The following is a 25,814-nucleotide window of genomic DNA, read 5'->3' as shown; positions in this document are numbered from 1 at the left end:
GACACATGCCCAGTAACCACCCGGCTGCGACCCGGCTGCTAACCGGCAGCCGGGTACACCGCCCGCGGCCGCCTCTTTTAGTCAAGATAACGTCTCTCCGCAAACACAAGCTATCAAGGTTGTTTCTTTTGTCCCGGCGCTGTAGCTTTTGAAATAAATTTCAATCTCTTCTGCCAATCTATCTCAAGCTCGTATCCGTCGAGACGAGACGCATCGAGCACGGCACAAAAAATTCACCATGTTTTCAACGGCCCTGGTGCTGGGTAGCATCGCCGGCTTGGCGGCCGCCCAATTTCCCCCGCCTTTGGCTGGCGTCAAGACCCTGAAATCCAAATTCCACGAAAACGTGACCATTTCGTACAAGGAGGTATGTGTAAAAAGTTGCCATCCACAAGGTGCTGTACATTCTGACTGTCGTTCTTGTATAGCCTGGCCTCTGTGAGACTACGCCTGGCGTTAAATCCTATGCTGGCCATGTCCACCTTCCTGCCAGTCTCTTGCAGGATATTCACGGCATCAAGCACGAATATGACACAAACACGTACGCGCAGTCACATCACATAATAACACCTACCAAGTCTAACATATTCCAGCTTCTTTTGGTTCTTTGAGGCTCGCCATGACCCTGAGAATGCCCCCCTCGCCATCTGGCTCAACGGCGGCCCTGGTTCGTCGTCCATGATGGGTTTGCTTCAAGAGAACGGCCCTTGCTCCATCAACGAGGACTCCGAGACTGTCAAGCACAACCCGTGGAGCTGGAACAACCACGTCAACATGCTCTACATTGACGAGCCCAACCAGGTCGGCTTCTCCTACGATACGCCCACCAACTTTACCATCCGGTTCGGCGCCGACCGGGAGAACACCCAGACCGCCACCGACTTCTCCCAGGTGGACGTGCCGGAGCTCAACGCCACCACCCGCGTCGGCACGCTCTCCAGCGACAACAAGTTGAACACGGTCAACACGACCGCCGAGGCCGCGCACGCGCTCTGGCACTTTGCTCAGGCCTTCTTTTGGGAGTTCCCCCACTACAAGCCCAACGACGACCGCATCAGCCTCTGGGCCGAGAGCTACGGAGGGCACTACGGCCCCGGCTTCACCCGATTCTTCCAGCAGCAGAATGAAAAGATCCTCAACGGCACATTGGACGACAAGACTGCTCACTACATGCACCTGGACACACTTGGTATAATCAACGGCGTTATCGATGCCACACACCGTGAGGAGGCCGGCATCATCTTCCCCTTCAACAACGTACATCTACTCCCCGTATCGCTGCTGCCTCAGAGGTGAAATGCTAACATAATCTTCACAGACGTATGGAATCAAGGCCTACACGCAAGAGTACTACGATGAGCTCATGCACAACTTCACCAAGCCCGGCGGCTGCCGCGACCAGATTCTGCACTGCCAGGACGTCCTCGATGACCGCGACCGCGTCACCATCCAGGACGAGCGTGACGGCGGCTGGAAGAAGATTTGCGGCATCGAGGAGGACTGCGCGTCGCCCAGCGAGAAGGCGTTCCGGACCGTCGACCATGCGCGCTTCGACATTACGCACCACAAGCAGGACCCGTTCCCGCCGCCGCACATCTACGGCTACCTGTCGCGCGCCGAGGTCCTCGAGGCGCTGGGCGTGCCCGTCAACTTCACGGCCTCGTCGTCGGTCGTGGCCAGCAACTTTGGCGACTCGGCCGACCACCTCAAGGGCGGCTTCGTCGACGCCATCGGCTACCTCCTCGACACGGGCGTCAAGGTGCACATGATGTACGGCGACCGCGACTTTGCCTGCAACTGGATCGGCGGCGAGATGTCGTCGCTGGCCGTGGACTATGCGCGCGGGGCCGACTTCGCCGCCGCCGGCTACGCGCCCCTCATCACCTCGGACGGCGTCGGCGGCCTCACCCGCCAGTCTGGCAACTTTTCGTTCACGCGCGTCTTCCAGGCCGGCCACATGATCCCCTCGTACCAGCCCGTGCACGCGTACGAGGTATTCATGCGCGCCACCTTCAACAAGGACATCGCGACGGGCCGCCGCGACGTGACGGACGACCTCAAGACGTGCGGCCCCAGCCACACCTGGGACCACAAGACGGAGCGCTACCCGGCGCCGGCGCCGCGGTGCTACGTGCTGGAGCCGAGCTCCTGCACCGAGGAGCAGTGGGCCAAGGTGTACGCCGGCGCGCGCGTCAAGGACTACTTCCTTGTCGAGGATGATGACGCATTTGAATCGATTGAACTCAAGTAATGGCAAACTTGGATAGCATGTAGCAAGAGCGGAATAACAAGCCTGTGCTCTGCCGTGTTCGTGTTCGTCCTGCTTTAGTGCGCAGTTTCGAGACATTGCCTGTGCATACCGTTGCGGTCCCATCGTACGACATCCGCATGCTACCTATAACTTCCCCATGTGCGACGTCTTGTTCCTGGTTGTCGTCTTCTTTGTGGTAGGCGTGCTCGCTTCGAGCCGCGCGTGAGTTTGTCTGACACCCCAGCATAGCGTATTCTGCGGAACGCAAAGTCGTCAAACTCTCAGACGCATCTCTCGCAGGATAGAGTCACAGCATGGATGCTACAGTGTAAAATTGCATCGCGGGAGCGGATCGCGGCATGTCCGTATCTGGCCATTCGCAGCTCCTGCCTCTGCATGTTTGTCCTTGTGTGTCGCAACCTGGCACACTACCGTTGCGAGTTTTTCGACTCGTGCAATAGACGCTGTGAGAATCGTTCTTTTTATTCTGCGGCGTTCCCCATTCTCATCATGAGACTACGTCGTGCTTATGCAGATGACGCGCTCTCGAATCGCTCTTGTTACCTAGCTGTCAAGTATGGGCAGCCCAGCAAAGGAGGCACTTGCCAACGGCGGCGGTTCCGACTTGTCGCCGGATAAGGTTGCTACGCTGGTAGCTATCGAGCGTACCGGGGCCAGCATGTCTATGATTGCGATATCGATGATTGCTGCATCGTACCTCGTGTACCCGAAACTGCGAACGACGCCAAACACGTTTCTTCTTTTTGCTTCGATTGCCAACGCCGGAGCTAGCATCGCATCGATGATTGGGTACGACGGGCTGATGCAGGGCGGCGACTCTTCCTTATGCCAAGGCCAAGCTTTTATATTCGAATGGTAAGTGGCAACGGCAATGGCTGGAGAGGGAAAATTGACCTAACAGAGTAGGTTCATGCAAGCTGACCCTTGGTGGTCTTGCGCCATGGCCTGCAATGTCTTTCTAGTATTCTTTTGCAATGTCGACCCGACGAGTTTTCCACGCTACATTTGGGCTTACTGCATTGTCTGCTTCGGAGGCCCCCTGATTCCTGCCATCACTTTGATTTCGTTGAAAGATAGATCTCGCGGCCCAGTATTTGGTGATGCAACCGTGAGTCTGCAAATACCACCGACTTGGAGGGAGCCGGTGCTAACCTCGGTAGCTGTGGTGCTGGATCGGCCCAAACTGGAGCCTGGTGCGACTGTATGCGTATTACATACCCATTTGGATCTGCATTTTCCTGTCCATTGTGATTTATATTGCCGTTGGCCACCACGTCTTCCAAAATCGCAACCGCCTGCGAGGGGCTGCACTCCAGAGTCTGGACAAGAGCGGTCGCCTGCCATCTCTGCAGACAACCGATGTCGAGGACTCTGTTGAAGAAGTAAGCTGTGAAGATGCAACATCGTAATCCGGGACGCTGACGCAAGATAAAGATGTTCCCTGACCGCATCGAGTGTTACGGGATCGCGGTGACCGAGGTGCGTATCGAGTCTGACGTTTCGCCATGCGACGACCGCGGCCAGTTGATACCGCAGCCTCCCACCCACGTTGCTATCATCTCAACAGCGACTGATAACATGCTAGAGATGGCACAAACCACGCACGCGATAGATCCAGTCACGCGCACTTCGGTGTCGGTAGGCGCAAAGTCTCCAAATACGAGCTTTTCGCACCAGCTTAGCAAGCTGAAAGAGTCGGCGACCTCTCGTCTGAGACGGTTAGACCCTGTGAAGATGGCATACCTCCGCACAAGCTTCATTTTTGGATTTGCAGTGCTGGTTACCTGGATACCGAGCTCGGTAAACAGACTTTACAGCATTGCAAATGATGGGCACATCAATTTTCAACTCAGTGCCGTCAGCGGCACCGTGCTTCCCTTGCAAGGCGTGATGAATGCACTTATATACTTTACGACTAGCTGGAGTACTGTGATTCAAATTTACAGGGGGACAACAGAGACAATATATGGGCGCAAGAGAACCCAGTACGCTAGCCCATGTCGTTCTGGAGATCGATTAGGGGCTGCTCTTCGTGCGAGAGCTTCTAATATCAGCCTAGAACATCGCCATCACGGCATGAGGCTGGATGAATCGCGAATGGAACCGCGGGCACTATGTACCACACGACAGCAGGATGCATGAAAATCGGCAGTGCTAGGTGTCTTTCGGGCGGAAATTATATGCGAGTGAATTTTTATTAGTAATTGACTAGAGTTTACTTGTTTGCTTGCCATGACCGAGTCACTGCTGGTAGATGGCCTCGCCCTCGGCAGTGTCGACACCCTCCTTGACAGCCTTGGCGACGGCCGCGTCGACAGCCTCATCACCCTCGAGAAGGTCGAACCAGCCGCTCTTGACGCCGTCGGCGGCGAGCAGGGCGTCGGCGACCTGCGCGACCGACGCGCGGGGCACGTTGCCCTTGACGTGGGGGACCTTGCCGAGGACGACGCCGCCGGCGGGGTCGTCGGAGAGGGTGCCGGGCCGCAGGCAGATGCCCGTCAGGGTGGCGCCGGGCTTCTTGGCGGCGGCGTAGAGGGCCTCGTCGGCGGCGATCTTGGCCTGGAAGTAGGTGGCCAGGATGCCGTGGTTGACCTTTTTGTCGTAGGCGTCCCACTCGTCGGCGGACCACCACGGCGCGGCCGCCCGGCGGGAGCCGTTGTACGAGACGAGCAGGAAGCGGCGCACCGAGGGCGTCGCGGCGGCGGCGCGGACAAAGCTGATGGCGGCGTCGCGGTCGACCTTGTAGGTGGCCTCGGGGCCGCCCTTGCCGCCGGCGCCTGTGAGTTGGGGAGGAAGTTGAAGGTTAGCAGTTGAAAGGTAGACTTGAGAGGTCTGACACGAGAGAGAGGGAGAGAGAGAGAGCAGTGGATCGAAATAAAGAGTGTCATCGAGGGGAGAAAGAAGAAAAGGAAAAAAGGGCAGGAAGGGCAAGTAGCAACTTACCAGCGCTCCAGGCAATGTAATCGGGCTTGACCTTGTTCAGAATGTCTTGGGCCTGCTGCTGACTGGCGACGTCCTCGATGCTCTGGACGAGCACGTTGAGGGTGCCGGGGAGGCCGGCGCCGAGCTTCTCAATGGTCGGGACCTGCTCCTGCTTGCGGATGACGCTGGTGACGGTCCAGGAGCGACGGAGCAGCAGCGGGGTGAGCTTCTGGGCAATGTTGCCGTGGCCGCCGAGGATGAGGACGTGATGGGAGGCCATGATGTGGTTGTAGGATAGTCTTTTTGGGGGGGGGGGGGGAGGTTACGCGCTTGGTGAGCTCAGCTATAAACGTCGCGAGGAGGTCAATGAGCAGTATCGTTTTGAATTTTTTTCCTTTGAAAGAGGGTTGGAGAGGAAGCAGAGAAGAATGATTCGAGGGCAGCCTTTGTAGCTTTTATTAAGCTTCCTGACATGCCGACTAACTACCTGCCCCTCATCAATCGCAGTGGCAATTAGCTTATTGGAGCTTGGTGTTGCGACAGAGCTCTTCTTGGGATAGTTTGGGCGGGAGGGGGGGGGGGGTTCCATTTTAGCTTGGTAACTACTTGTAAGGCAGCGGCTCATCATGACGCAATTGCCTGGGCGGCTTTGACCGGATCGATGTGCATTCGTTCTCATTAATAACTTTTTGCTGCGCGTTGTTGCAATCGGATGCAAGGGAGTCGTAAAGTACATCGCCGCATAACTCACCGTAAATCACCTACTTTCGTATACCTCACTCTTTTAAAACCGTATTGTTCTTCTATGCAGAGTAATAAGCGGCAAAGTATCAAGTTGCCGCGACGGCTCCGGGCTTACGATTCGACTGCACAAGTAGCAATTGCCACGGCCGATGTAGACTGGCCTAGCTTGTATGTTTTGTTCACGAGCATATCGCTCGGGATCATTGTCATCAACTTTATTACTACTCAAGCTCTTGGCAACTCACCCCGGCCCCCCCTATATCGAGACTTTGTGGCGGCGCGGCCCGCGGGCGATCATACCAAGCAACTAGTTAGTTGACTGATGGCTTGCGAAACACTGGAGGGAGATTGGACTTCCTCGACAGCCGTCTCGTTGATGTGACATCTTTTCCGTGGATTACATAGTATGTAAGTCCTTTGACCCAAATTTTGCACATTCACGTATCGGCATAGTTTTCGGCATGTGAAGACGCCGGCCTTTCCGAGTTGACGCTCATGTGTAGTCGACTTCAACCGCTCCTGTGATAAGCCTTTTTATTTATTATTAAACGGGTTCTCGGTTAGCTGATGTAGAGACAGAGACATTCGGTAGCGTCGCCTAGAGGCCCCAATCTACCCTAGATTGCTGAATCACAAGCTGCCCAGCATAATGTGAGTTGCTCGTCGTTTCGCTCTGTCGCCCTCCTGAGTTGGGGGTGCTCTCTATTGGGCCAATCTCATGAGTTCTTTACGGGTGAAACGCCGTGATGGAGAAACATGCCTCCTCTCTGAGGAAACAGGAGCTGCCGAAAAGTCACACACGATCCTGCATACCATCAAGGCCAGCGACGCCTTGGCTGCATCTCATCAGAAACCTTTTCGACTCCACGAGGAGTTGTTTGGTTCCGCGAACTCTTCGGCTGGTGCTGCGGGGCTTGACCCAGACGACGGCAAAGGGCGACGAGCATTATTTTTCCATGGCCTTTAGCTAGAAAAATAATAGAAGCAGGGGAAAAGAGCATATTATATCCGCAATGTCCTGTCATACTAGGCAGCAACTCAGCCGTATCGTTCAAGGAGCCTTATGACCGTACAAAATCCACATGCTGTACCACACGCTCCACAAACATGCACGCCGTACCGGCTCCAACCTATATTTTCATTGTTTGTTTTTTTCTTCTTTTTTTCATCTTCTTCTTTCTCTACCGGTGGTCGGAAAGTGGCAATATTATCAAGATGAGGATTTAGCAATGCCGTGCTGCAAGAGCTTCCACCCCGGACCGTATGCGCGGCTGCAGAGAATGTCACCGCCCGCTCGACCATCAGCCGGCAGCGACTCTGCAAACTACAATACCGGTCCCGACAGCCCTGGTGAGACCCCTCTGAACACTACTTGGATGCCAGCTCCTTTGTGGAATCCCCGGGGGGGGGGGAGCTAACACCGTTTTTTTTCCAGTGCAGGCGAGGCCGCGGGGGCGCTCACCACAGGTGGTTGCTTTGCCCACCAGGTTCGAACTAGCCTGGGGTGACGACTCCGAGTCCTCCGAAGATGTAATGTCGGTCGACAGCTCACTGTGGTAGTGCTTTGGGGCTACTCTACTGAGCGCAAATGTAGAAGGCGGGGAGGATGGAAACTGATTGACTGAGGCTGCGGGCGGCCGCGGGCGACGACGACAGCAGAGAAGTCTGCTCCTTATTACGCGGAACCAAAGAGCGCCGGCCCTTGATGTGAGCGTGGGCGGCGGCGTCAGAATATACTTATTAGGATCTTTCGATTGATTGGTTAATTATTCTGCTCTAAATTAGGTCGTATGTCTGTATAATCCTTCTATGAACTCAGTTAGGATTGGAAAGTCCGGCTAAATTACAAGGACGAAACCTACCCTTGAATAAATGTTTATCAATAGTGCTTTCTCTACCAATAAGTACGTATTGAGTAGCCACAACCGTCTAGCAACATCTGATATCAGTCAGGTACCAAAGCTACCCCGTACAGTCGTGTCAACTATCCTGTCACTTCAGATACAGTCTACCTGGTACAGTGTGCCTTGCAACCACCTCTGAATCCACATGGGTCAAGAGTCTGGTAGTTTTTTACATACCTTCACCATGACATTATCTTGAGAGTAGTCAGTTTCTATGAAAGAGGCAATCTTCTCTCGTAGCCTTGTCATGAATAGCCATCTCAAAGGCCCAACTGAGTAGCACACAAATATATACCGAGCTTCACTCCGCCGGATGCTCATGCTTGATCGGATGAAGCAACATGCTCCGGAGGCACATGCGCCCGCCGCTTCCCCTTCTGCTCTCCTCTTCCCGGCCTCCTCTCCCCGCGCTGTCCGCGTAGCCCAGCCAGCGCGTCCACAGCTGCTGGGCGAAATGGCTCTTGTAGTACCAGCTCGTGACGGCGTGCACGCGCTCCGTGGCCAGGCTAAAGGGCCCGTTCCGGCCCGACGTCGAGTGCCGCTCGCCGCTGTTAAAGTGCCGGTCCACCGCCGAGGCGGGCGCCCACGCGCGGTCCACGTAGACCGGGTGCGGCGCGTAGACGGCCTTGAGGCCGTGGTGCAGGGCGACGGTGGCGGGAAACATCTCGGCAAACATGCTGCGGTTGTGCCGCCGCACTTCCTCGTGCATGGCCGTCAGCAGGCGCCGGCTGTACCGCCCGGCGGTGACGATGGCGGCGCGCCGCGGGAGCGTGTCCCGGAGGGACTTGTCGTACCCGGTGACGTCCTGCGTAAAGTACCAGTCCGATCCGCCGACGTCGAAGATCGGGTTCAGCGTGATGAGGTCGGCCTCTTCGCCCACGCCGCACGTTTCGGGTCGGCGTAGGCAGTCCGCCGGCAAGACGGTACCCCCCGCCTCTTCAAACGATAGCTTCTTCCTCCAGCGCGCAGTCAACGGACCCATGATCGCTTGCCCCTCCGATTGTTCTTGTTTGCGAATGGTCTCGGTAAAGTTTGCCCACGACTTGTGGTACCGCGGTATGAAGTATCGCTCGTTGTGCTCCCAGAGGAGATCCCGGGGCCGAGAATCGGACCATTTGTTGATTCGATCCAGAAATTCGTAGTAATTGCCCAGCACGCGCACATCCAACTCCCAGTTCCAGACGTGTCGGTACTCTGGATGCTCCTTTGCAAAACTTTGCAGTGCCAAGTGAGGGCTGCGATACACATCGTGGATATCCTTGCCGGCCGGGTTCCGATAGTAGGTAGAGAAATCGCCGGGATACAACAGCTTCATCTGTCGCTCACTCCATAGTACAACAAGGCCGTGAAACTCCTCTGGAACATGCTTGTGCAAGTATGTTTCCCGGACAGTCCCGTCAATCCAGAGCGGAAGTCTAGCATCCTTGGCTTGCATCAGCAAATGTACAGAGTACTCGCCGCCTGTCTTGAGTGATAATTCTGTAATCATGGCACGCAAGTTTAAAATAACCATCGGTGTCCACGTAAAGCCTTCATAGCTGCGGACGACTATCGCTGTTCGGGACTCACTCTTCGTCGCGCCCTGAGACTGATCTATCGCTGTTCCAGACTGGTCTTTGTTGGATTCGTAGCATCTTTGCTGTGCATCTGCCCAATCGATGTGTCGGTAGTCAATTGGGCCTGTTTCGGCCCAAACATGCTCGGTGTCTGAATTCTCCGTGTCGTTTTCGAAGCCCAGTCCCCCAAGCGCTTTGCTATAGCCAAGGCCATACGGGCCATATCGTCCGAACCGATCGAAGCAAACATCGTCCCTGATTTTCAATATCTCGTAAGATCCGAAAGCCGGCTGTGGCATATGCTGAGGCACTCCGTCATATGCATATATATCAGGTGCGGCTACTGTATTTTGCGCGTCTAGGTAGCACTTTCGCAATGGCTCTGACCCGATGTAGGGGTTGTAGCGCCGAAGTCTCGGGGGTTGATGGGCAGGCGACCCCTGCGATTCACCCTGTTTGCCTGGTAGAGCGTTTTCTCGGCGATTCTCTGCATGTATTCCATTGTAGTACCCATATAAGCTGAAAAAAACGAAGAGCCGCATTAGGACATTGGTGCTGCGTTGGTACGGTTTCGTCGCCTACCGTGGGATATGCAGCCAGGGGCGCCTTCTTGCGTAGTCATTGTAGAGCGCTGTGCCGAGGAGAACAAGGCAGATGACAATGACAACCGTTCTACGACCTCTCACATTAGAGAAACTGCGCATGGCTGCAGCTTGGGAAACCAAGAGAAGCCATCAAATATCTCGCGGAGAAATTCAGTCGAGGTTCGACAGAGACAGCCGTTTTTTTTTTAAACAGAACAACTCTCATCAAGGAGGGTCGGCGAAATTGCGAACTTTGCTGCTCATATTTAGATTATTGTGACCTCGTTTACTCAACGGCGTGGCCATCGTAAAGGCCAAGCACCGCTCGCACGTGGGCTGGGGTCTAGAACTGATCTTCTGGAGATGCACTCAATAGAGCGCCAAAGTGCCAGGGTCCAAGACAAGGATGTCCGGCACAGGTGTGGGTTCCGGGACCCTCTGGTAGGCTGAGCCGAAATTTGCCAGTCAACCAGTAACCCTGAGATTGGACAAACGAAACGGGGGCATTTGGAGGAATTGAGTTTTCTCATGCGGGACGAACTGTGTTGTAACGGCATGCCGTTGGCTGCGCCGAGCTTTACACGCGGCGCGCTGACGTGGACCAATACTTGCTTTCTTGGCCATCCTGAAAGAATACATGAAGCCAGCCTTGTGGCTAGTTAGCCTTATCACATAGTGATGTGGCTCAAAGTTGCGATCGCCTGTGCGATCCGAGCCTTGCTCCCTTTTGGGGGTACTGGTAGTTGACGGTATATTTATGTTGCACTCAGTAAAAAGTCGATAATATGGCATCCGCGGGCATTCGCAACTCGAGCAGTTTCGTGCACTGCCATCAACTGGGTCCTCCTCATGCCCCCCGGCAAATGAATCTTGGCGTGTATACGAGACGGTTCCCTTGCAACTCTGACAGAGGCATATACGCTACTGGTACGCCGTACATGTTGTTCGTTCCCAACGTTGCCGTACTCGGTATAACAGCATACCAAGCACTAGGTCATGGCCTGTAACTACTCTGTTCAGCAGTGGCCGGTGAGAAAACCACGAGCTCGAGATGGGTTGCTACTGGATCCACCTCCATTCGAGGCCTGTCGATAAATGTATACCCCTGAGATCAGGGCTGGCAGAAGCATGGTGTGGACTTGGTTGCTTGTTCCCGCGACTTGTTACTCCGTATTACTTTGAGAATTGCGTTTCGCCTGAGTGGGAGTGGCCAACATTATTATACGACCAGACTAGCTTGTAGAATGTGCATGGCAACGTATCTCTGCCTACACTCAGAGGACTGTTCCTACGATGAATCAAAAAGATGCCAATTGGCGCGACAGAATAGAGCCGTACTAGACGAGTCAGCGTCAAAATGAGCGCGCACCCTGAACCACAATCATAGATGCTCGTGGAGTGCCTATAACTACCAAGTTAGCGGTGTCTGAGTTATCGCAGTCTCAGCCTTGCAGAGAGACTAGTAGGTGTAGCTAAATACAACTGGCTGGTCAGCTGGTTAGGCACCCGGCAGTTATTCTACATGTAAAAAGGAAGCCGATACAGTCTGCCTAGCAACAGCAATTATTGGCGGCTTGAGGCGATACAACATTCTACGAGTAGTGTAACAGAAATACTACATGAACGTCTGATTGACTTGATGATCCGGGTATCGCATCTTGTCTGGCAGAATTTTTGGCTCAAATATCTTGTACAAAGTACCCGTAGACTGCTCAGCTCAAGGGATCGTATTGAGTCGTTGCCCAGCACTACCACTTGCTAGCCAGGGTCTCATGATCTCACGAGGGAAGGCTCGCAAATAATATACACAACCATCTCCTAATAAAACTAGGATGAGTTTTCGGCGGGCGGCAGCTACTGTATGCTCGAGTACATCCATCATAGACGATTGGAAGTGAGCTCTTTGTTGCATCAGCATCGGTGGCCGAGGGGCTCATCAATCGGCGATTCCCAAATGCAAGACATGCGAGTCAAACCTGCGGGATGATCACGAAGCAGAAAATCTATGTGATGGCAGTGAACTTTTGCCCATGGTTTATTCATCGCTGTGAAGACAAGCGATTGCTCTCACAACCTAGTCATGTACCCTGCTCAACTACGGATACTAGTTTTTCTGATGCTGGCAGTCCTTTGTCGGGAGTTCCATCACAATACGGTGAGCCTCGCAAACCTCACCACACCCGTTTCCAATGGATCTAAAGGGTCATCGCTTGTCTGAGACATGACGCAAACCCCATATCTATTTTCTCAAAGCCAGCAGTCAACAGTTGGGCCCCAATGCATAGGGTAGCCAAACTTGAGATGGCAGTGGGTAACAGTCCGCATTGCCATAATCAGGTAAGCCGCAAGCTCACCGTCCAAAAGCCCCGCCGTTATCCGTTTCTCGACATCATTTTATGAGTCTTTGCCGACACAGCACTTGGACTGCCATGGCCAAGTCGGTTTGCATCGTTGGTACGTGGATTCTATAGCCCTCCCGGAAACGCTCAATTCGAGATGCGCCTTCTGCTGACTGGAGTCTAGGCGCGGGGCCGGCCGGCCTAGCTGTCGCCAAGACGTTGCTGCACAATGCGCCCAAGGGAGACTTCAAGGTCACCGTATTCGACGCCCAGAAGGATGTCGGCGGTCTCTGGCCGACATCCAAGGCCGACGTGGACCGTCAGATTCACCCGCTCATGATGGTCAACCAGAGCCGGCACACGATGCACTTTAGCGACTTGGCCTGGGACGACAAGACGCCCCAGCTGCCGCAAGCGTGGATGATTGGCCAGTACCTCCAGCGCTACGCTGCAAAGTATCTCGCCAGTAGTCAGGATTTCCAGTTGAGGCTCAGGACGCGTGTGACACGCACCGAGCGGGACGGCCAGGAGTGGAATGTTACCTTTCATTCGGAACAGGGCGACGAGACGACGGCTCGGTTCGATCGCGTGGTGGTGGCGTCTGGCTACTTTGGCGACCCAGTCATCCCAAATGGGTGGAAGGAAAACACGAGCATCCCAGTCATCCACAGTTGTCACTATCGGGATCTGAAATCCCTCCTCGGCACCTCTGGAAAAGGCGGCAAGATCTTGGTAGCGGGCGGCCAGATGTCGGGCGTGGACATTGCTTCGACTATTGGCACCGATCTCTCCAATGAGATTCACTCCCCAGAGAAAAGCCCGATACCAAACATTGATAAATACAGCATTCATCACGTCACCCCACGTCATCCATGGGTGATTCCCCTTCACACAACACCCGAGGTAAGCGGCATATCCTCTGGTGGTTTTCGGCCTCGGGATCTGTGCTGACAACAACAACAGCCGAAATGGAAAGCACCGCCGTTTTTGCCACACGATTTCTCGTCTTTCAACAAGAACAACAGGCCAGTGCCATTTACTGATTCACAAGGACATATCACGGAAGCAAAAGCAGATGCCGCAAATGAGCGACTGCGTGGTTCCCTGGGTCCAAGGCAGATGATTGGTCCTGCGGCGACTGACCCTGACAGTCCGGCTCACTTGCTGCCGCCACACATATCATGCAGTGACTGGTACTGCGATTTCGTGCGTTCTGGCTTCATTACTGTACATAATGGCCGACTAGAAGCTATTGAAATGTCAACTGCCAAGCTGTCTGACTCTTCCCTCGAAGATGTCGCCGCAGTCGTTCTTGCAACAGGCTTTGATCCGGCACCTTGCGTCAATTTCCTCCCCAAAGATGTGCTCAGCACGCTCCAGTATTCGCCTGCGCACCCGGCAGTGCTCCTGGCTCTCTCGTTCCACGCAACGCATCATCCGGATGTACCTAATCTCGGGTTTGTCGGATTCTACAGGGGAGCTTTTTGGGGCGTGATACAAATGCAGGCCCGCCTGCTCGCCTCACTCTGGTCAAGTGAAGAGCAATCAGACGTGCTGCGCGAGAAGCTGGCCAAAGACGGCGGCATCCAAAGGACGCTTGGCCTCAGAGGTGACCCACGCCAGTCGCAATTCCCGATGGGCGACTATCAATTTCTCATGCAGGATTTCGCCGAGGCGCTGTCTCTGGAAATGAGCCCGTCGCAGGCCATTGACGCCCCCAATCTTACCACCAACGGACTGCCTCTAGATACAGTTGCCCCATGCCGCTACGCACCTGTGAACGAGGACGGTGAAGACAATGCAAACGCAAGCAGGATCACAAACGACGCTGCAGCCGTCCTGACAGATGCCCTGACCACCCCGAGGTTTGTCTCCAGAGCCGTGTTCCGCAGCCTGCTTGGGACGTGGAAGCTGGAGCGCGATCTCACGAGCAGGCTACCGACACACCCCAGCGGCCACTTTAGCGGAACAGCGCAGTTCTTCTTGCGCGCGCCCACAAAGGAAGGCATCCAGTGCGCTGCCAAAGACGACGGCACCACCGCACCAACCAAGTGCGAACACGGCGAGAGCTACGAATATCTCTACGTCGAGGACGGCGAGTTCAAGACGGACCAAGGCTTCGGCTTCCGCGCGACGCGGCGCTACATCTACCGCTACGACGAGGCGTCTGACGCCATCACCGTGTGGTTCGCCAAGCCGGACGACAACAAGCGCGTCGACTACTTTTTCCACCAGATTGAGTTTGAGGATCCGCCCGCGGCGGGAGGCCACGAGCACGGCTGGCCTGCCAAGTCGGGCCATCTGTGCATTGACGACTACTACAATGTCAGTTATAATTTTGAATTCGAAGCGGTCAACCTAGAGAGCTGGGTGTGCGCGTACAGTGTCAACGGCCCGCAAAAGGATTACACGATCCGTGGGACGTATACTAGATAGGCGGACGGAGACGAGCAGAGCACATGAAGAAATGAATAAACAACGATAACTTTTGAAAGAAAAAGAACAAATTTTTGAGCATCCAAGAAGACCATAAGAATCAAAGTCGCCGCATAGGCCTTCTGTAAACGGCTCATCTCCATTATGAACACGGTTGATTTCGACCAGGACATTTTATGTAATGCTTTCGAATGACCAGCGTTGAATGAGGAATATGAGCAAGGTAAAACCATGCGCAACCACCCATGATTCTTCAGATCTCATTGAATATCCAGAATAATTGAATAAAAGGTCATTTTTTCTATCTATCGTGGTACTTGCATTTGAGTATAGCAAAGCCCGCACCAAAGCCTGAGACCTTGATGACCAGCTGTCGTATCGCATGTGGGATAACAGTGAATACATCTCACAAAGCTTCAAGTTCCGAAAAAAAAAAAGGATAAATTATTGAGGACCGCAACACGCTAAATTCCATTTGTTTTAAAGGCAAATTATCCTCACCGTAGGAAATTCAATCGAAAACCATCGTCTCTGCGCCGTAACCCGCTTAATTTTGGTCTGGATCGACGTCTTTGTATTCCGTACCCACGGCGATCTCGTCAAACCAGATCTCGCGAACAGTCTGGTTGCCTTGCATTTCACCTTCGTCGTGCCACGCGGGCATGGAGGCGCCAACTGTAATCGCATTAGCAAAAAAAAAAGGGAGAATCCAAGACAAGAGTTGTGCGTACCGCGGAACTGAAACTTCCATTTGCCCCCGACAGTGGTGGCAATGTCCTTCTTGTCGACCACCTTGCGGCCGTCGACGAACCATTGGCTGAAGCCCCATCCATTGTCCTCCCACTTGACGTGAAAGATGATCTTGTGGAACTTTCCGGGCTCAATCTTGGCCATGTTGGGGAGGTCGATGATGTTTTGCTTGCAGTCCTTGCCCATGTACTTGCCCCCGACGTGGCGGCCGTGGAGCTGGTCGTTCTGGATCCAGAGCGTGGTGCCCGTCATGTCAAAGTCGCCGCAGTTGACCCTCTCGCCGTTGACGCCGCGGCGGGAGAAGAACTCGAGAATGTTGATGGGCTGGTCGACGAATTGCCAGTCATCTGCAAGGCGCACCATGAAGCCGTACCAGAACGCGTCGCCCCGTTGGTAGGAACTGGGGCATACCACCAAAGATCGGTACTCCTTGTGGTATTTCGGATCGTAGGTCTGCGTCATCTTCAGCGAAGTCTTTGCCTTGTACGAGATGTCCTTGACTTCTTCAACAGTTCCTTTGTGGGTCTTGTCCATGGAGGCCCAGCCCTTGATCACTCCAGAGTTATAATAAGTGACCTTGGTCTCACCAGTTCCGGCCAGAGCCAGCACGGCGACGACAAGAGACTTGATGGAGATCATTTTATTTTGAGAAGAGACGGATCACTTGCCAAAGGGGATAAAACGCTTCTCTGGTGGTGGAGTCGGGTGTGCTTTTATAGTGGTGTGTTAACATGCGCCTAGTCATATCGATAGAACACAATGTTTCGACGTAGCAGAATTCCATGAATCATGATGGACTTTCCGAGCCAGTGGCAACTTTGCCATGTTCAGGACGCCGCCCGCAGATGCCCACGTGGGCTCGAGGCGAACGAGGCGGCTGGGGAGCGTAATGAGGCCTCGCAGTCTATACACCAACTCACCCGACACCGATACGGGCAGCTACTCAATAAAGAGCAAGCCCTTTGCATATATCATTCAACTCACACGCTTGAAATAGTCGCTGCCGATGACTGTTGCGTTTTTTTGCGTAGGAACTGGCACCTACACAGGAGTCAGATTCATGAATATCATTCGTCGAAAAGCGAGGCAGGGGCTTCTTTGTGTTGGCCCGAGGGCGAGATGGTCCGTCTATAACCAACCCCTCTATTAAGAGAGCGAGTCTTGGAACTCAGGCAGACTAGGGCACACACAGTTTCCACTATGAAGTGTAGTTTCGTCATCTATTTCGAGCCAAGCGTTTCCGCCTCATTTTTGCAACTCACTAACGGGTAGCGTACTCTGTATGAGTCGAAAATGGAGCGACCAACACCAAGCTAGTGATGACGGAGGATAACTCTATAGCCCAACTTGGCAGCATCTCGCCTTGTACAGATGCTGAATTTTGTATTATAAAGTATATTGACGTTCCAGCTCGCCCACGCTTCTTTGAACTCTGTAACCTTCGAAAGACCCTTATAGGCACACATTTCAAGCTCATCTACCCGACCGATCCACATTTCATTGTCCCGAATCAAGTCTCTGCAGTATCCATACACTGATTGTGTTCGGACTTATCTTTATGATCTGCACAGGCTTGCATTATGTCGGTGCACTGCTGCAGCTCCTGTTCTGGCGAGTCAGGTTTCACTTCCCTCAAGCAGTCACTCGCTCCAGCCTGGCAAATTCCAGTGTCATTCAGGGATCGGTTACAATTAATGCCGAAAAATCGATTCGCCGTTCTAAGTCACACATAATGCGGAAAATGGTAACCACCGCTGCCTCCTAAATCTGTGTGAATCCAGGGGAGGTAGCTACCTAATCTGGTAAACCTACCAGGCGCTCGGTCACAGTAATATCGCTCTTCATCCATGACAACAATGTTATTCCAATGATCTCGCCGGTTTCTTTGTCGAAAAGAGGACCGCCGCTGTCAAACTTGTAGACACTCTTGCCATTTCCACCAGCGCATACTACCGTATCTCTGCCTCCAGCAACTGGGGTCAAGACACTCTGATGTAGAACCCTGTTGTGATATACGCGGGGAAGTCCTGAGGAGAACTTGAGAGTCATGCATTTTGAGAAATGTCAATGAAGCTCAATAGCACCGTAAGCTCGGGCTACTGTCTCAACCATATGCGGCCTATTCACTGTATACTCTCTCGTGCGTGGGGGTCACGGCTTACACAGTGTGATCTCACACTGCCCTTGCTTTGTATGGGCAGAGATACTTCTGTAGTGAAGGAGCGAGGAATCTTTTTCTCGGGAAAGCAATAGCATACTACGCATCTAATTAAACTTTTGTAAAATTATATGCCATTTCTCACTCAACAAATTCATGAGCATTGGCGCTTGAATTGGTAGAGCTTGGCTATGGCCTACTATATAATCTAGCCTTACTTGCGGGGAGATCTTGGCGACACTTCAACTATACACCCTAAAGAACTATAGTCCCACAAAGAGTGATCATGCGATTGCCTAGCCGAAACTCTGTTGTTCCGCTCAATGCCGTCGGCGGCAGTACTTCTACACAGTCTGACTCAGACGGCGACAAGACGGCTTTTGTCATTGCCGCCCGGCTGCTGATTCCCGGTCGTGGGGAGCCGCTGACCGACGCCGCGATCGCCGTCAAGTCTGGGGTAATCGAATGGGTCGGAGCCGAGAACGAGCTGCCTCTGGCGTATCATAACGTGTCTCGCACGCGGGTGCCCGTGCTCCTCCCGGGACTCTGGGACTGCCACGTCCACTTTTTTGGCATCAGCAGCCTCAACAACATGGAGAGTGCGTTTGGCATCCCCACCGGCCAGGCCGCGCTGGCGGGCGCGCTGACGGCGCACGACCTCGAGGCGACGCTGCTGGCGGGCTACACGACGGTCCGCGAGCTGGGCGGCTACGCCGGCGATATATGGCCCGCCGTGCGGGACGGCGCCATTGCCGGGCCCAACATCTACTCGTCCATCGCGGCCATCTCCATCACGGGCGGCCACGCCGACGTGCAGACGTCGCCGTCCTTTGTCGTCAGGGCGGCCATGTGCTGCGGCCCGGCGCCGCTCGCCGTCTGCGACGGCGCCGACAACTGCGTCCAGACGGTCCGGCAGATGGTCCGCCGCGGCGCGCGCGTCATCAAGGTGTGCTCGAGCGGCGGCGTCCTCAGCCTCAACGACGACCCGGAGGACCGCCAGTTCTCCGACGAGGAGCTCGCGGCCATGGTGCAGGAGGCGGCGCGCAGCCGGCGCGCCGTGGCCGCGCACGCCATCGGCAAGGCCGGCATCATGGCCGCGCTCCGCGCCGGCGTCAAGTCGGTCGAGCACGGCATGTACCTGGACGACGAGGTCGCCGACGCGATGCTCGCGCGGGACGCCATCCTCGTGGGCACGCAGCACATTGTCCGCACGCTGTCGACCCCGGACTACCTCGACACCCTCCCCGAGCCGTCCCGCCGCAAGGTGCTGCAGGTCGGCAGGGAGGCCAACAAGTCGTACTCGCTGGCCATCAAGAGGGGCGTCAAGATCGCGCTAGGCACCGACATGCTGAGCAGCGACCGCACGTCGGCAATGGCGCACGGCAACAACGGCCACGAGCTGACGTACGCGGTCGAGCTGGGCATGACGCCTCTGCAGGCCATCGAGAGCGCCACCGCCATACCGCCCGAGACACTTGGTGGGCTGGCTCCCAAGAGCGGGCAGCTCAAGGTAGGCTACGACGCTGACTTTATTGCCGTTTCTCGCAACCCCCTTCGAGATATCAAGGTGCTCGCAAACCCAAGTAATATCACGCATGTCTGGAAAGGCGGCAAGCTGTTCAAGACGCCTGGGGTTCATGGCATCTACCGTGATTAAAGTCCATACAAGTCGATGGAAGGAAATTGCGGGACTTCGTCAGCGCACGTCAATAGCAGCCTGGTATCGCGGACAATATATGACTCGTGAAGGGTGTTTTTACATTTCCTGCTGTACTGGATCACTGGTAGTATTTCGCTGCAAACAGAAAAATCTGATCTCTGTAGAGTAAAGTTGATGTAATGCACCTATATCACAAGAAGTGGTGGGGGCGTTGGCACATGTAATCAGTTATGATAAACAGAGTAAAGAATAATAAGGGGAGTCTAAGTAGCTACCTATTCAGTTTACTAGCTAGAACGAATCCTCTATATAGTCAAGGATCTCTATAGTCAGTTGTCCCTAAATAATAAGCAGACGTACAATCCAAGTCTTCAACTGCACCTCGGTGATCGCCAGCGCGGAAAGAACTCCGTTTGGGCCATCCCATCTATTTATTATCCCTCATCTACTAAAAAGCTAACACTACTATCCCCGTACTCGCAAATACCCAGCTCTTGATACTAATACAAGTCCTCCTTTCCCCCCACACCCATTCCCAGGCCCCAAACCCTTTTTGCGCCTCCCGGGAACATCCTACCAAGCAGCCCGGAGCCGAGCCCCCCCGCCGCACCGCAACCGCTCGGATAAACTCTCGCCATGAAGGTTCTCATCACCGGCGCCTCCGGCTTCGTCGGGCAAGTCCTCGCCGAGTCGCTCCTCGCGCAGGACCACACCGTCATCCTCACCGACCTCGTCACCCCGCCCATCCCCGGCGGCGATGGCGACGGCGGTCGCCAGCACCCCAACGCCGTAGCCGTCGCGGCGGACCTGACCGCCGAGCCGTTCCCAGCCGCCAGCCTCCTGCTCACCGAGGACCTCGACGCCATCTACGTGCTGCACGGCATCATGTCGTCCGGGTCCGAGGCGGACCTCGAGCTGGGCTACCGCGTCAACCTCTCTGCCACGGTGCGGCTGCTCGACGCCGTGCGCGCGAGGTGCCGGCGGGGGGTCCGCGTCGTGTACGCCTCGTCGTGCGCCGCGTACGGCGGCCCGGGCCTGCCGCCGCGGCCGTCCGAGGCCACGCTGCCGACGCCCGAGGGCTCCTACGGCACGCAGAAGCTCATGGTCGAGCTGCTGCTCAACGACTACACGCGGCGCGGGCTCGTGACGGCCTTTTCGGTGCGCCTGCCGAGCATCACCGTGCGGCCCGGCGCGCCCGCGCAGGCCGCGAGCTCCTGGATGAGCGGCATCGTCCGCGAGCCGCTGCAGGGCCGCGAGAGCGTCCTGCCCGTCCTCGACGACGACTTTGCCTGCTGGGTCTGCTCGCCGCGCACGCTGGTCCGCAACCTCGAGAGGTGCCTCGTCCTGCCCCGCGACTGCATGGAGCCGCATATCCGCCAGGTGCTGCTGCCCGGCGTCACCGTGACGGTGGGCGAGATGCTGGCGGCGCTGCGCCGCGTCGGCGGCGACGAGGCGGTGCGGCTCGTCCGCCGGGAGCGGCCGAGCGACGCCGCGGCGAGGCTGTTTGAGAGCTGGCCGGTAGGATTCGACGTCACGAGGGCCCTGGCCATTGGTTTCGAGCCAGCGGGGACCTTTCTGGAGGCTGTCGAGGACTTTGCGGCTGGATTGCGGTTACGTAATTAGGGTCGTCTATGCCCAGCAATACAAGAGGAACTTGGGTAACACAGTCTGTTTTACTGATAATAACGCTAGGCATTCAATCTCTTCTCTATCAGGACAGTCTCTCTGGCCAAGGACGTCTTCTGGACCTCGTAAAGGTTTTCGTATCGAATCTCGATAGTGTCTTTGATCCACGTGGCGCAAGTTTCGCGAAGCCGGTGATCATCGTAAACCGGATCGAGAATGGCGTCCTGAAATTCGCGGTTCATCCCATAGAAGTTCATGCAATCGATCCACTTCTGATTGTCGGTGTCCCAAGTATCACGTAGCTCTCCGATGGCGCCACTCATGAAATCGATGAATGTCATCGGGGCTGCCCAACTCGGAGGGTCGATCTCGCGAGGCGGGCTGTCATCAGGCCAGTTGGTCCACCGCTCCCAGATTTCAGCGGCTTTGGCAGCAGTAAAACCAACGTGGATCAGCGTGGCCCTTGAGATGATATGGGTGGGGATAGTGGTAAAGGCGTCGTCGGCTTCGGGGCTGTCGAGAGGGACGTCCAGGGGGATGCTTCGGAACGTCTCATCACTGGAGCCATTGACAAGGCGTAGGTGCAATCTTCGCCTGCCATCAGGGAGCACGGGGCCCAAGAGACCTCTGTCCAGAAGATCTTGTTCATCAAGCGGTCCGAAGATCTTGTTCGAGTCGTCAATAGTAGCCATTTTCGCTGCGTAAAGTGTTCAGAATAAGCAAGTGAGGTGGTGTATGAAGTGGGAAAAGGTATGGCTTTGGGTACGTAAATGCTTCCGTGGGTGCAAGAGGAAAAGTAGAGAAGGAGTCAGTCACAGTGACGGGAAGCAGGTACTCTATATAGCAAAGCAAGGGAAAGTCGGAAACTTTGCTGGACCTCTCTTTTAGCTGTAGGTAGGCGTGAGTCACGTAACGGCTCGGCAAACTGCCATTTCGGCAACTATGGACCAGATGAAAGGCTATTCTATACTGCCTGGATCTCAAAGAAACTGCTAATATGGCGGTGGCGACATCTCTAGCCGAAGAGACTAAATTGAATTATACCGCCTATTTTCAGGGTTAACTTCTACCATGGCGAAAGAGTCAGTCACGATGGCTTGGACCAGATTTTTCATATGGCTTAGCGAGGGAAAGTTGGACCTGGGTAGACTCTCTTTCGGCTATAGGTCGATGTGAGCCACAGCCGTAGATCAAATTTACTGAGGTAACTTGCGCGTGGCTCGATATGAGGGACATTCAAGGTGCCAACCTGCTTAGAAGGAGAGATTTAGTGCTCTCATATAGTGTTATCTTTATAGTTGCACGTGATCGGTGTGAGTATACGACGCCTTGGTACGGTGCTGGTAGTAAATCACAGAACTGCGCGACAGAGTATTTAGATCCGTTCGTCTTGTTGTCCAGTATAATATCGCATTGGGTAGTGGCAGAGTAACACGTTACACGTATTGGGAATCAATCTAGAATCGCTTCCAGAATTTTTCCCATAAAGGTAGTAGTAATCCTTGCAAAAATGTATGGGCCAGTTACCGGGTCTTCGCTCGATTAGGTATAGTTATGTGCAAATTGACATACCGTACCTATGTGCTAATCTACAGCCTTCGCCGGCCGGAGAAACGACATGGCGGCGCCAAGAAATGGCAAGGCAGTTCTGTACCCCGTGACAAGTACAGAATTGCCTTGTGTCACGGGGTACAGAACTGCCTTGCCACCAGGCCTCAATTACTCTGTCAACATCTCGTATTTAAGATTTTTGACTGAAAAGCAACGTTGGGTTTATCTAAGAACTGAATAGAGGCATTTGCGCAGCGTCATGGTCATTTACAGAGATGACCTCACTAGTCTTGGAGCCAAGCCAAGACTGGTAGGCTGTCCTGCGTGCACAGCCTTTGCAAAGACAGTGCTCATACAGGACAGTCTCAGTCCTCGCAGGTGAGACGGCGACATAGAAGGCTAGGTGCCGACGCCAGCTAACACCTCTTAGCAAAACATCAATCGGCCTTAAAGCTGTTTTCAGTCTGGGACTGTCATTACTTTGGTCCCGCGACAAGCCACGCTGCGCCTGGTTCGCCCACTACTGTGGAAACTGCGGGCTCAGATTAGTATTGTGCGATGAGCACGGAAATCGAAATTACGTTGAGTCTTCGCAGCTGATCACATCGCGCTCGAAAGACGGAGTCACGAGACGAATTGCGCCATCGCCGTACGCTGCGAGTAGCTTGGTACTAAAGGACGTTCCCTCCGTCGCGGCCCGATATCGTCACCTGCGGCCAAAGTCTGTATTTTCAGTCCAATTCGAGGGCAATACAGGAGTTCCTTCCAAAATCGTGCGCACAGGGGCTTCAGGCGAAACATACAAGATCGATTGCCCCGACTTGGATTGGAACCGCAAATTTCACATAGATTATGTAATTCCAAAGAGACCAAGAAAGCACGGTCTCATCAAAACAATCTGGTCGCACAGAAGACCGTCAATCAAGGTATTGTCTTCGCTAGGCGCAGACAAGGGCAGAGTTGCTGGACTGGTGCAGCTGTCGCAGCAACGCTGGGATGTTAAGCTGTATTTCCCCAGAGACGTGCTTGATCAGGATACAGCCCCAGAGTACGAGGCCCGAATGATCGAGGCACACGACGAATACATCTTCGCGCCGGAACTTCCACACGTCTTGTGGAAAAGTAGCGAAGGCCATCTGCTCTGGACCAGCAGGTTCGCTAAAGACGGCACAGGATCTGGGGATGCGATTGAGAAACGTATGGTTCTCGTCGATTCGTATGATAGACTTGTCGCGATGGAGATTAGCTCTGAACCGCAGTCGGCAAGGGCGAAATATTTCAAAACAACTGATCGACCCAGAGCTCCATCATTGTCACGACGGCTCTATATGTATGGGAATCTAACACAGAATATGGTCAATGAAGTCGTAACTGCTTACGTGGCAGTACTTGCGCAAATGTTCAGGAAAGCTCGAAAGGATTATGAACTTCTCATGGAGACACAGAACCTCTAGTGAAAGTGGAAGTAAGGATACGCATTCTTATTCCATAAATACTACCTTTATGTTATTTTTAGAAGTATATATTTACTCCTTATTATTCTTAAATTAAAATATTCGATTATACCTTACTTTCAATATCTTATTTAAGATTACTTGAGTACATAAAATATGTTTATAAAGTAAAACTCTCGTACTATAGGAAAAGCCAGTTGGGGGACGACATAGAAAACAGCAACGCAAAATAGAAGTATAAATTTCGTCTCGCTCTTCCAAACTACAGAGCCTGACATGTCATTTTTCAATTCTTTACATCAAATCTCAACGTTTCACCAAACTTAAAATCGCTGTATTGCAGTAGTTGTGTTGCTCATCGCTGCGCAATTCGCATCTTCTCACACCTACACGCAGCTTAAAACGGTGGATAATGACGTTCACCTAATCCACGAAGTAGTTGGCATGAAAAATGACCTATAAATTACTTTGCTTAATCACACTGCCCCCTGCTTCTTCCTGCCCTTCGAGTGGCCATTCCCATACCATCATCCGTGATTCGTCCACCAACGGGTACCCATTTACACGGAAGTGCCGCGTCGCCGTCGTTTTATCCGGTAATGTAGCCAATGCTAGTTACAACCGTCGGCCAAAAGCAGGTCCTCTCTAACCCAAAGCACCGCAGGCCGTATTGACGCTATTGATGGAGGCAGGCTTGGCAGACAAGCCTCTGCCAACCCTCATGTGCAGTGTTCCCGTATATCCTTGTTCGAGAAAGAACGATTCTATTTCATATTTTTGACCTGCATCTTCTGTTCCAGGCTGACAAAGTCCTTTTTTTTTTCACATGGACGACGGATTGATGCTGAACAAGACTATCTCACAAGTCTTTACATACGATCTCCAGAACAAGCTGCACGGAGAGCATGTTCTCCACAAGAAGACCGACGAGATATTCGAGTTTCGCGTTTCGGAGGCGGCACTCTCGTCAGTGGCCGCCGCGCTCGAGACTGAGTACTTCTTTGTCAGAAAAGACGACACCTCGGCGGTGAAGCACCCATCACAAGAGATGGTGAGGGCGTGGCATAAGTAGACTGCAAATTTCAGATCTGTTCGCTACTTCCGAATATACCTTAGGATAGTGAGATCTATGTAATCTAGCGATCTTATTAACGACTAACCTCGCCAGAGAGCATAGGTAGCTTAATAATAACGTAATATTAGTCGCCTATAGCCTCTAGTATAGTAATATATACTAACATAAAGCTCTCTAAGGTCTAATATACTCTATATATGTAGATAAAACCTAAGATTAGTGGGTAGCCTAAAGGTCTTATGCTTATTCTACAGGTAGAGCCAATATAGAGAAGCTGTGCACCTAGTAATACTCAATTTAATTCTACCGCCTTTTTTCAAGGTTGACTTCTACTATGGCGATGGCGGCACCTCTAGCTAAAGCGTCTTTAGCAGTATATACGTGTTTTGTCAGTAGTTTAACTTTTCATCAATGGCTTTGATCGGCCATGAGTCATAGATTCATAAAGAAGAAGAATTGAAAGAATTATATAGTAAATTGTCAACTAATAAAACCAACAAGTGAAAAAAGTACGAAATGAGTTCCCATCCAGATGTAACCGTTTTCCCTTCTATCAAAACGCCAGCCATGTTGCTCACACTAGCCAATGCCAGCAAAAATCAAAACAATGTAGAAAAGACCAAAGAAAAACGCCAGATGCATGAATATACCAAAACCAAAAGCCCAAAGTGAACATAACCACCATTTTTCATCGTTTGCCTTGATTGCCGTCTTTTTCCTCTCTTTTTGGGTAAGTGATGTGAGTGTCGCTTGCGATTCTGTGGGCCGCCGTTGCCGTCAAAG

At 53.5% G+C, this 25,814-nt stretch overlaps 11 protein-coding genes across 11 annotated transcripts; 7 read left to right on the top strand and 4 right to left on the bottom strand.

The window, feature by feature from the left end:
- Window positions 1–238: 238 nt before the first annotated feature.
- Window positions 239–2,251, top strand: V2A60_008893 (uncharacterized protein; the record flags this gene model as incomplete). Its single annotated transcript, XM_083260163.1, has 4 exons — window positions 239–367; window positions 429–541; window positions 594–1,257; window positions 1,319–2,251. The coding sequence occupies 4 exons, from the start codon at window positions 239–241 to the stop codon at window positions 2,249–2,251; spliced, it is 1,839 nt and encodes a 612-aa protein (XP_083116289.1).
- Window positions 2,252–2,828: 577 nt separating this feature from the next.
- Window positions 2,829–4,352, top strand: V2A60_008892 (uncharacterized protein; the record flags this gene model as incomplete). Its single annotated transcript, XM_083260162.1, has 5 exons — window positions 2,829–3,127; window positions 3,179–3,380; window positions 3,433–3,654; window positions 3,707–4,072; window positions 4,332–4,352. 5 exons carry the CDS (start codon window positions 2,829–2,831, stop codon window positions 4,350–4,352), a joined length of 1,110 nt encoding a protein of 369 aa, XP_083116288.1.
- Window positions 4,353–4,513: 161 nt separating this feature from the next.
- Window positions 4,514–5,474, bottom strand: V2A60_008891 (uncharacterized protein; the record flags this gene model as incomplete). The annotated part of the gene is made up of 2 exons (XM_083260161.1): window positions 4,514–5,049; window positions 5,216–5,474. 2 exons carry the CDS (start codon window positions 5,472–5,474, stop codon window positions 4,514–4,516), a joined length of 795 nt encoding a protein of 264 aa, XP_083116287.1.
- Window positions 5,475–8,143: 2,669 nt separating this feature from the next.
- Window positions 8,144–9,697, bottom strand: V2A60_008890 (DUF3405 domain-containing protein; the record flags this gene model as incomplete). Its single annotated transcript, XM_083260160.1, has 1 exon — window positions 8,144–9,697. The coding sequence occupies one exon, from the start codon at window positions 9,695–9,697 to the stop codon at window positions 8,144–8,146; it is 1,554 nt and encodes a 517-aa protein (XP_083116286.1).
- A 2,714-nt stretch (window positions 9,698–12,411) lies between these two features.
- Window positions 12,412–14,757, top strand: V2A60_008889 (uncharacterized protein; the record flags this gene model as incomplete). The annotated part of the gene is made up of 3 exons (XM_083260159.1): window positions 12,412–12,436; window positions 12,506–13,224; window positions 13,285–14,757. 3 exons carry the CDS (start codon window positions 12,412–12,414, stop codon window positions 14,755–14,757), a joined length of 2,217 nt encoding a protein of 738 aa, XP_083116285.1.
- A 547-nt stretch (window positions 14,758–15,304) lies between these two features.
- V2A60_008888 (polysaccharide lyase family 20 protein) lies at window positions 15,305–16,146 on the bottom strand (the record flags this gene model as incomplete). Its single annotated transcript, XM_083260158.1, has 2 exons — window positions 15,305–15,432; window positions 15,489–16,146. 2 exons carry the CDS (start codon window positions 16,144–16,146, stop codon window positions 15,305–15,307), a joined length of 786 nt encoding a protein of 261 aa, XP_083116284.1.
- Window positions 16,147–17,951: 1,805 nt separating this feature from the next.
- Window positions 17,952–19,322, top strand: V2A60_008887 (metal-dependent hydrolase family protein; the record flags this gene model as incomplete). The annotated part of the gene is made up of 1 exon (XM_083260157.1): window positions 17,952–19,322. The coding sequence occupies one exon, from the start codon at window positions 17,952–17,954 to the stop codon at window positions 19,320–19,322; it is 1,371 nt and encodes a 456-aa protein (XP_083116283.1).
- A 639-nt stretch (window positions 19,323–19,961) lies between these two features.
- Window positions 19,962–20,948, top strand: V2A60_008886 (uncharacterized protein; the record flags this gene model as incomplete). Its single annotated transcript, XM_083260156.1, has 1 exon — window positions 19,962–20,948. One exon carries the CDS (start codon window positions 19,962–19,964, stop codon window positions 20,946–20,948), a length of 987 nt encoding a protein of 328 aa, XP_083116282.1.
- Window positions 20,949–21,013: 65 nt separating this feature from the next.
- Window positions 21,014–21,643, bottom strand: V2A60_008885 (uncharacterized protein; the record flags this gene model as incomplete). The annotated part of the gene is made up of 1 exon (XM_083260155.1): window positions 21,014–21,643. One exon carries the CDS (start codon window positions 21,641–21,643, stop codon window positions 21,014–21,016), a length of 630 nt encoding a protein of 209 aa, XP_083116281.1.
- Window positions 21,644–22,761: 1,118 nt separating this feature from the next.
- Window positions 22,762–23,956, top strand: V2A60_008884 (uncharacterized protein; the record flags this gene model as incomplete). The annotated part of the gene is made up of 2 exons (XM_083260154.1): window positions 22,762–22,880; window positions 22,933–23,956. The coding sequence occupies 2 exons, from the start codon at window positions 22,762–22,764 to the stop codon at window positions 23,954–23,956; spliced, it is 1,143 nt and encodes a 380-aa protein (XP_083116280.1).
- Window positions 23,957–24,782: 826 nt separating this feature from the next.
- V2A60_008883 (uncharacterized protein) lies at window positions 24,783–25,028 on the top strand (the record flags this gene model as incomplete). The annotated part of the gene is made up of 1 exon (XM_083260153.1): window positions 24,783–25,028. The coding sequence occupies one exon, from the start codon at window positions 24,783–24,785 to the stop codon at window positions 25,026–25,028; it is 246 nt and encodes an 81-aa protein (XP_083116279.1).
- Window positions 25,029–25,814: the final 786 nt, after the last annotated feature.

This window comes from Cordyceps javanica, chromosome 6 (genome assembly GCF_051103115.1).
Source record: "Cordyceps javanica chromosome 6, complete sequence".
NCBI lineage: Eukaryota > Fungi > Ascomycota > Sordariomycetes > Hypocreales > Cordycipitaceae > Cordyceps > Cordyceps javanica.
Note: the sequence above shows the minus strand (reverse complement) of the source record. Positions and strands in the feature narration are given on the sequence as shown.